The 10000-nt window shown below is 41.0% G+C and overlaps 1 protein-coding gene across 1 annotated transcript in view; it reads right to left on the bottom strand.

Annotated features, from left to right (window-relative positions):
• LOC125042766 overlaps positions 1–10000 on the bottom strand; it is a 144961-nt gene that overhangs the window by 40061 nt on the left and 94900 nt on the right. Inside the window, exon 3 of the mRNA XM_047638634.1 lies at positions 7688–7898. Coding sequence (XP_047494590.1) covers positions 7688–7898 — 211 coding nt within the window. The remainder of the gene's footprint in view (positions 1–7687; positions 7899–10000) is intronic.

Below are 10000 nucleotides of genomic sequence, written 5' to 3'. Positions count from 1 at the left end.
TCTCCTCCTCTTCCTCCCCTCCTCTTCCTCCTCCTTCTCCTCTTCCTCGTCCTTCTCCTCGTCCCCCTCCTTCTCCTCTTCCTCCTTCTCTTCTTCCTCCTCCTTCTCCTCTTCCTCCTTCTCCTCTTCCTCCTCCTCCTCTTTCTCCTCCTTTTCCTCCTCCACCTATTTCTCCTCTTCCACCTCCTTCTCCTCCTCCTCAATTTCTTCCACCCCCTCATTCTTCTTTTTCCCCTTCCTCATCTTCTCCTCCTTCTTCTCCTTCTTCTTCTCCTTCTCCTTCTCCTTCTCCTTCTCCTTCTCCTTCTCCTTCTCCTTCTCCTTCTCCTTCTCCTTCTCCTTCTCCTTCTCCTTCTTCTTCTCCTTCTCCTTCTCTTTCCTTCCCTCTCCCCTTTCCTTCTTCTTGCACTCAACAAACTGATGATGATAAATGACAAATTGTTATAGTAGGTGATGATAATTAATTGAAATCACCAACAGCCTTTCAAGTGCAAATTGACTTCGATAAGAGAAAGTTTTTTTGTAGTTTTTTTTTTTTTTAAGTAAAATAAATAAATGAAAAAACAAAAAAAAAACAAAAAAAAAAGTATAGGAAAGATTTCGTGATTTCAGGAAAGCAATGAAAACACTGGGGGAAATGTCTCATTTTTTTCTTCAGGAACAGGAGAGAGAAAAATGTTATGTTGTTACTGAAGATGATAAAGTGGTGACGGTGGTAGTAGTAGTAACAGTAGCAGTAGTAGTAGTAGTAGTAGTTGCAGTTGTTGTTGTTGTTGTTGTTGTTGTTGTTGTTGTAATATTAGTCGGAGAAGTCAGAGTATTAGCAGCAGCAAAAATAGTAGTAGAAGTAGCAAAAGTAAAAATAGTAGTAGTAGAAATAGTAGAAGTAGAAGTAGTAGTGGAAGTAGCTGTAGTAGTAGAAGTAGTAGTCGTAGTCGTAGTAGTAGTAATAGTAGTAGAAGTAGAAGTAGTAGTATTAATAATAGTTGTAGTAGTAGTAGTGGAAGTAGCAGTAATATTAGTAGTAGTAGTGGAAGTAGAAGAAGTAGTAGTAGTAGTTGTAGTAGAAGTAGTAGTAGAATGAAGCAGTGGTCACCGAGAGCATAAGAACTTGGTTGTATGTGTGAAGGTATTTGGGAGCATAATATAATATGCATACCCTAGGATAAGTAATGAATGAAGGCGTAGGTATGGCTTTGAAGGGAGAACTAGCGGCTATCTTATCTATATAAAAGTAGCAGTAGTATAACCAGCGGTAGTATAGAAAGAGTCGAAGTGGTAGTAATAACATTAGTAATTGTAGTAACAGCAGCTGCAGTAGTAAGAATAGTAGTAGTAGTAGTGGTACTTGTAGTAGTAGTAGTAGTAGTAGTACTTGTAGTAGTAGTAGTAGTAGTACTTGTAGTAGTAGTAGTAGTAGTAGTAGTTGTTGTTGCATTATAATTATTAGTAGTAGTTGTAGTGGTTGCGGTTGTTTTAGTGATAATGGTAGTGGCACTGGTAGTAATAACGGACTGTAGGAGCAATAGCACACGTATTATTGATAGTATAAAAAGAGGAAGTAGTGGTAGTAATAGTAATAATAACAGTAGTAGTAGTAGTACTAGTAGATGAAGTGGTGGTTGTAAAAGAAGTTGTTAGAAACAGTAAAATAGTAGTAATAGTTTTGGTTTACGTATTAGCAGTAGTGGTAGTTGTTGTTGTTGTAGCAGTAGTAGAAGCCGCTGTAGTAGTAGCAACGACAATAGCAGTATTAGTAAAAAGTTATACTAATAACGCTATCATGAATATTCTCAGTATTAATACCTTGTTCATTAGTAGCCATAACAATAACCTTAATTAGCCGAACAACCGATTCGGACATGTATATAACCACACAGTAGCTATTAAAGGAATGATTATCCTCTGATAACCGATACCTCCCCCCCTCCTTGTCATCCACCCTTATTCCTCCCTTTCTCCTTTCTATTTCCTCTCTCCCTGTTTTTTTGTTTTTTTGTTTTTTTCACGTCAAAATATCTTATCTTATTTTTCTCCGTCCCCTTTTCTGATCCTGCCTATTCCTATCTTTACAGTTTGCACCTGTTTTTTTCCCCCATTCTCTTCCTCTCTTCCCCACTCTCCTTCTTTCATCTTCCTCACTTCCCTTTATCCCTCCCTCTCTTTTCTTCTCTTCCTTTCCCCTCATCCTCTCCCTTCCCTCTCCCCCGTCTTCCTTCCCCATCTCCTTAACCCCTTCCTTACCCCTCCCACCTCTTCCCCTCCCCTTCCTTATCCCCTCCCACCTCTTCCCTCCCCCTACCTTCCCCCCTACTCACTCCTCCACCCCATACCCTTCCCACTTACCTTCACCCAGCTCCCTCTTCACTATACCTCGTCCTCTTCCCCATTCCCATTCCCCCATCTCTCTCTCCTCATACCCTTCCCTTCAGGTTGCCTTCTTCCACACACCCTCCCCATCCTTCTCCCTTTCCTATTGCCCCTCTTTCTCCCCCATTCCCTTCCCTTCATCTTCCCTCAACCCCTCCCCATCCCTTTCCCCATTCCCCTCCCTCTCTCTCCCCCATTCCCTTCCCTTCATCTTCCCTCACCGCTCTCCCACCCATTCCCTTTCACTTCCCCCTCCCCCTCCCCCTCCCCCTCCCCATCCCCTTACCCCTCACCCCTCACCCCTCACCCCTCATCCCCCATTCCCTTCCCCTCCCTCGTCCCTTATCACCCTTCATCCCCCATTCCCTTCCTCCACCCCCTACCCCCCTCACCACTCATACCCCCCTTTCCATCCGTTCCCCCCTCCCCTATCACCCCTCACCCCCCCCCCCCCCCCCCGAAACAACAAAGCCCACCACCGGAACCGCATTCCCCAACCTGTAGGAGGAGTACCTCGCACTCCCGAAGGCCCTGCCCAGGAGACGCCCCCATGGGTCTTGTTATTCAATTATTCACCATCTTCGACACGTGGGGGGGTCGGGGGTCATTAGCTCGTCACGAAATCCATTAAGGAAGGGCCGTGGAGGTGTTTGTTGCTCATTAGGCGTTGATGGGACAAATAGGAGGGGCAAGTGAGTCGTACGTGTGAGAGAGGAAGGGGGAGGGAATAGGGGGGGATGGGGAGGGAGGGAGGGAGGGGGTAGGGGGGGGGAGGGGAGGGGAGGGGAGGGGAGGGGAGGGAGGGAGAGGGAGGGAGGGAGGGTATAGGGGGGATGGGGGAATGGGAGTAGGAGGGAGGGAGGGAGGGAGAGAGAGAGAGAGAGAGAGAGAGAGAGAGAGAGAGAGAGAGAGAGAGAGAGAGAGAGAGATAGTGTGTATGTGTATATGTGGTATATATGTGCGTGCGTGCGTATGAGCAAGTGTGCGTTTATGCATGAGTGTGGCTATATGTGAGTATGTGTGTATGTGCGTGCGGTTGTGTAGGAGGGCTATATCCCAGTTGGATTAAATTACCAGATCATTGTATTATTCTGGGTTAATGTGACCTTTCAGTGAGATTTAGATTATGAATGAGATATTACTGTTGTTAGTAAAGTCCCCTTCGTTATTGTTGCGACTAATGTCATATCATTTTGCTATCTTTATTTCTGTTATTCTCAACTATAAATGCTACTAGTTTTATTATAATGAATTCCACTATTATCGCTACTGCTATGAAGATCACTATTTACATTTTTAAAGTTGTTCAAAGTATTACTTAAATTACTATTATTATCATTTTGTTTCTTTTCGTTTTTCTTCCTGTTAATTGTATTCCCATTTTTATCATCAGCATTATTCTTTTATTGTTCCTATCATTATCATTTGATTGTAATTATTATTATATCATCATGGATTACCTTTATCATTAGCATTGTTTTATATTATTATCATTTTCATTACCATCGCTCTTATCATTCTCATTATCATTCCTATTATCATTATCATTACAATCATATCATCATTATCATTACTTTCGCCATGGTTACAGTTATCATCATTGCAGTCACTACTATTACTATTTCCATTAACATATCCACGAACGAAATCACAGTCCAAGTATACCTCGATTTTACTTTTTTTTTTTTCACTCTTCAACTTTACGTATTTGATATCATGCACAAGGCGTTCCATGCGTGACTCCTGACCATTCTGCCAGTCTCTTTTTGCTAATGTCTTTAACATGAATAATTAAATGTGAATTCCCTACTTAATGTTTATCCTCATAAAGAAAAGAAAAAAAAGAAAATAGTTCTCGGAAATATATTTTGGTTTCTACGTCGTTGATAAACTATTTTTGTTTAACACTGTGATGAATAAGTGCGATTTATGTCCATTAAGGAAATGAGTTTTTTAGTGTTTCGCTTTAAATCGATCGCAGTAACTAAATAAAATTAACAAATATACATGCACACGCACACACACATACATACATACACACACACACACACACACACACACACACACACACACACACACACACACACCACACACACACACACACACACACACACACACACACACACACACACACACACACACACACACACATACACACACACACACACATCTCTCTCTCTCTCTCTCTCTCTCTCTCTCTATATATATATATATATATATATATATATATATATATATTTATATATATATATATATTTATATATATACACGTTATATATGAATAAATAAATAAATAAACACACAGCCCTATATTTCCAGTTTGCTCTGTATATATCATTTTATTGACATCACATTAAACATGGCAATAATGATAGTAATTTTTATTGCTCAACGTAATGACTTGATAAAGTAATGGCATAATGGCGGTGTCGAAAAGGAATGATAATTATGACAAGATCAATTGTAATAACGGCTATATAGAATATGTTTTCAGTAGTATTATGATTTTTTTTTTTATTATTTCTTTAGTTTTCTCCCTTATCACTATCATCATCATCATCATCATTATTACCATGTATATTATTATCCTCATAATTCTCGCAATTATGTATGTTATCAGTACAGTATTACTATTATCAATATCATTATAACCATTATAACAAGATGGATTCTGATAAATAAGAATAAACCACACACACACACACACACACACACACACACACACACACACACACACACACACACACACACACACACACACAATGGCGGAGAAATGACAGTCTAGAACATAATTTGCTTCACTGGTCATTGCTCTCTCGAAAGAATACGATATTGATCTCTAGATGAGCAAGTAAAAAATATTTTTGGGGGAGAGGAATAAACATAAATGTAAAAAAAAAAAAAAAAAAAAAAAAGAAGAAGAAAATTAAGTAAGAATGTAATCCAACAAATGCATAATCGAAGGTATAAAAAAGACGAAAAACAGTGACGAACAAGATGCGCAGGTACCGGTCCTGCGTTCCTACACAATATTCTGTCCTACCGTTGTTCTCAAGTGATTTAATTCCGGGTTGTGTCGTTGAGAAGCTCCATTAGCGTTATTAGACTCTGTGCTGACAACGTGAGTCGGGAAGGACCGGTAATTTTGCGTAATAAGGACATGAAATTCCGTGAATTACCCGTGAACGAGAGGGCGGAGACCATGGTAAATATACGGGGTAATTACACTCTCTCTATTGGGCTTTATACAACCCTGTGGTTCTCGTTCTCAACAAAATAGGTAGGAAATAATGATAACAAATGCGATGAAACGATAATGACGGTTATATAAAAAAAACATAATGATATTAATGATAAAGATGATGAAGATAATGACGAGTCATAAATTATACAGGAAATTACGCATTACTTGTTTTGCTCGACGTTTACATACGTGTGTAAATAGGGGCTTCGAGATAATGACTTGTACGCTAAAGGTTAGGCATAACCTAATTACATATAAGGACCTGGAAGATAAATTACCCACAAGATAAGAAGGAGAAAGAAGAGAAAAGTGATTACTAAAAACACTAGAAAAACAAAGCAACTTTGACAGGAACAATCACAATAAACAATACCACTAATAATAGCAATAAAACACAGAGCCTTCAACACTCACTCAAACGTGTTACGAATGCCTGTTCTTATGTGTTTGTTCCTCGCTTTGATGTGCATGGCCACTAAACACGAAGATAAGAGAAAAAGAGAGAGAGAAAAAAAAAGATGTTGAAATGTAGGATGTTAATTTCCTGCTTGTAAACTTCCCTGTCTTGTTAACACGCGTGGCAAGTGTTAATTATCACCACGCAGCTGCCTGGGTCTAGCTGCATCCTGCCATCCATCTTTTGGTGCATTCATAACGGAAGATTGGTGACCCGCACGTTAAGTTTCTGCTTCATTGCGCCTGGAGTTGCGTTACATGTTAGAAATTAAATTTTGAAACCTTACATTCCGTGTGTGGAAATTTTTGTATGAAATGAAGGTTAAATGTGATTAGCAATCTGGTTAATCCTTGAATGTAACTTTTTGATGTAACACGAACGAGAAAATGTTACTTGAGATATTGTCTCTCGACGGCAAAATTTTCAGACCATGTTGAGGTAATCATGTAATTGAATTAGTTCATATTTTCAGTGTCCACGTTCTTTAAATCCTCAATAATGGTGGATTATTGGGAAAAAAAAAGTGAACACGACACGAAAAGGGTTTGGTTCTATATGAGTCAGCGATTAGCCAATTACTAGTTAATGGTTATCATAGAACGGTGCAATCTTGTTAATGCATATTATTCTTTTCTAATCGTGTACCACAAGGAAAAAAACGTAAATGCCATCAATTCATCCCGTGCATAGCCAAAAAACGTAACATCTGCTTGAGAAAACAAAATATAATATATCCGTTCATAAGAAATCGTAAAGAGGCAAAAAAGATATATTGAGACCATCACCGCAAAAAGAGATATCCACCGAACAGGTCGATCTCTCCAAACTTTGGCAATAGCTTTTGAAAGTTATTGACGTGAATAAGCGTTTCAAATGCATACCTTCCTCTAAAGCGTCGTACGTCACTATGAACGATGGAGAAGTACGACCTTTTCACGTGCCAACGCCACATGGAATATCCTCCGAACAATATAAGCCTGCAGTCGAATTCCCTTCTCTTTACACATGGGTATTACACGCCATTACATTAGACACCCGGGCACCCTTTATACACTCGGTCCCTCTTGTTTACAACGGGTCATCACGCATGGAGCCACGTCATCGCAAATGTACGTGTAGGCTCGAACCCTAAAAGCATATTAATGTGAAATTCTGGTCGGGCTTGACTTTATGTATAATAAAAAATATATGGTATGCTAGAACTATGCAATTGGAAACCAGAAATAACAATCACGTACACAAATAAACATTGGTGAACACATATAAGTGAAATACGCGAACAGAAAATACCCATTAAATATCATGACATCTATCAAGCACGATTTGGACCTCGGAAGGATGAATTCTATCTATCTTTATCTATTTATCTATTATATATATGTATATGTATGTTTATATGTGTGTGCGTGTGTGTGTGTGTGTGTGTGTGTGTGTGTGTGTGTGTGTGTGTGTGTGTGTGTGTGTGTGTGTGTGTGTGTGTGTGTGTGTGTACCGTTTTTGTCTTTCCCCTTCCCTCCTTCCTAATCCTTACCCTACCCCCCTCCAATCTTATCCCCCACCCTCACTTCACGAAAAAGAATAAGACGAAAAAGACGAGATAAAAAAGAAATACTCACTGACAACCCGGAGGTTAAAGAGCTGACTCATCTTGGGCTCCGTCGACACTTGGCACTCGTACTGTCCGGCGTCCCTCTCTTGTACATACTTAATCACCAGGTTCCAGGTCTCTAGCTCGGCCGAATAGTGTGACTCGAACCTCTCGTCGCCTACGAATGTGTACCGATCCACCGTCAGAATGTCTGCGTCTCTCATCCGTACCCAGGATACCTGTAGAGGGAGAAGAAGAAGGAGTGAGTCTTTACTTAAGAAGGGAAGGGGGGTATCTGGAAGGGAAGGGGGGGTTGTGGTGGGGGAGGGGGAGGGGGTATTTTAGATACGTCTATGAAAAATATTTTTGGAAGACAGTTGATGGATTTTTTTTATTTTTTTTTTTGGGGGGGGGATGTAAGCATTGCGTTAATTATATATTTACAAATTTTCTTGATTGATTTATCTATTTGATACACCATTTTAATCCACCCAACAGAATAATGTAGGATATAAAAAAAACGTGAGAATTGAGAAAAATCTAATTTCTAATTTGAATGCAACGGCGGTATACAACGATCGCTTCCAACATCGAAGACTAATTCACGAGCAGAAGAAAATGTAATGATCCTGAAACCCTGATATGAATTTACCAATACCCGGAACTAAATGGAATTGCATTAACATTTCCAACGTCATGAAAATGCATCACTGTTCCGAACCGAACGTAAAATTGAGGAAATTCATTCTCTGAAAGCCTAACTGACATACACGCAAAATCACGAGAAATGGAAGTGACCGAATTCTAGTGGACACATTTTGACCGAAAAAAATATGCATAGGCTTGCGTTTCATTTGGTATATGTATTGCATGGGTATATACTAATTAGGATGTGAACTCATATATATTACTATAGACCTGAAAACTGAATTTAAAAAAAAAAAAAAAAAAAAGAAGTCAGTGGCACGTAAACATTAATCAAGACGAACAAAGATTTTCCAGAGAGAGAGAGAGAGAGAGAGAGAGAGAGAGAGAGAGAGAGAGAGAGAGAGAGAGAGAGAGAGAGAGAGAGAGAGTTAGAGACGATTCTAACGAAACCCATAAAACAGCCTTAAAAACAAAAGTCATAATAAGAGAGAGAATTGCTCAAGTCACGTGCCACTGAATAGATTACGTGAGACCCACCGCCTCGAGTGGAGAAGCGAAAGAGACTATATGAAGAAAATAAAACAAGGAGAGACTAAGAGAACAGGATAAACAAGAAATACAAGAACCAGTGGTAAACGGTACGATCACGCAAGCACGTCATGACAGAGTTAATTAGTGGATCTCATGACTTCTAATGACCAACATCTGGGTAATCAACGTTCACGACTGACCTCTAAGGATGGGGCGGGGGGGGGGGGGGGAGACACGCCCCCACAAAAGAGGTTCAAATTAGCACCGTGATGCGTCGCGGTAAATGATGCGCTATGTAGGGAATGCTCTTTGTCTCTGTCTCTGGTTGTTCCTCTTTCTTCGTCTTCTTTTTCTTTGTCCTTCTGTTTCTCTTCTTCTTTCTCTCTCTCTCTCTCTCTCTCTCTCTCTCTTCTCTCTCTCTCTCTCTCTCTCTCTCTCTCTCTCTCTCTCTCTCTCTCTGTGTGTGTTTCTCTCTCTCTCTCTCTCTCTGTTTCTCTCTCTCTCTCTCTCTCTCTCTCTCTCTCTCTCTCTCTCTCTCTCTCTCTCTCTCACTTTCTCTCTCTCTCTCTCTCTCTCTCTCTCTCTCTCTCTCTCTCTCTCTCTCTCTCTCTCTCTCTCTCTCTCTCTCTCTCTCTCTCTCTCTCTCTCTCTCTCTCTCTCTCTCTCTCTCTCTCTCTCTCTCTCTCTCTCTCAGGATCTCACTATCATCCTTCCTTCTTTCTTACATTCTCTCTCGCTCTCCCCCCTTCCATTCCTTCCTTTCTCCCTCTGCCTCTCTAACTAACTATTTCCTCACCCCTCGCCTCTGTGCGTTTCCCCCGTGTCCTTTCCTCTCTTTTCTCTCCTCCTTTTCCATTTCTATATAGATTTCCTGAAGACCTTAAACCCCACCCTTCTGTCCCAATTCCATTTCACCTGAAGGGAAGAATTTCATTTTCTCCTGCCGGCGACGCCCCCCATCCCCTCTTCCGTCTCGGGCTTTATCGCGCGCGGTCACACTGCTCGCGAGGCTGTGAGGGAAGGGGCAGGGGACAGGGGACAGGGGACAGGGGGTAGGGGGCAGGGATCAGGGGGCAGGAGGCAGGGGGCAGGGGGAAGGGATCAGGGGGCAGGGGGCAGGGGGAAGGGATCAGGAAGCAGGGGAAAGGGGGCAGGGGGAAGG

The sequence above is a fragment of the Penaeus chinensis genome, chromosome 32 (genome assembly GCF_019202785.1).
Source record: "Penaeus chinensis breed Huanghai No. 1 chromosome 32, ASM1920278v2, whole genome shotgun sequence".
Lineage (NCBI taxonomy): Eukaryota > Metazoa > Arthropoda > Malacostraca > Decapoda > Penaeidae > Penaeus > Penaeus chinensis.
This window is presented reverse-complemented; position numbering and strand designations above follow the sequence as displayed.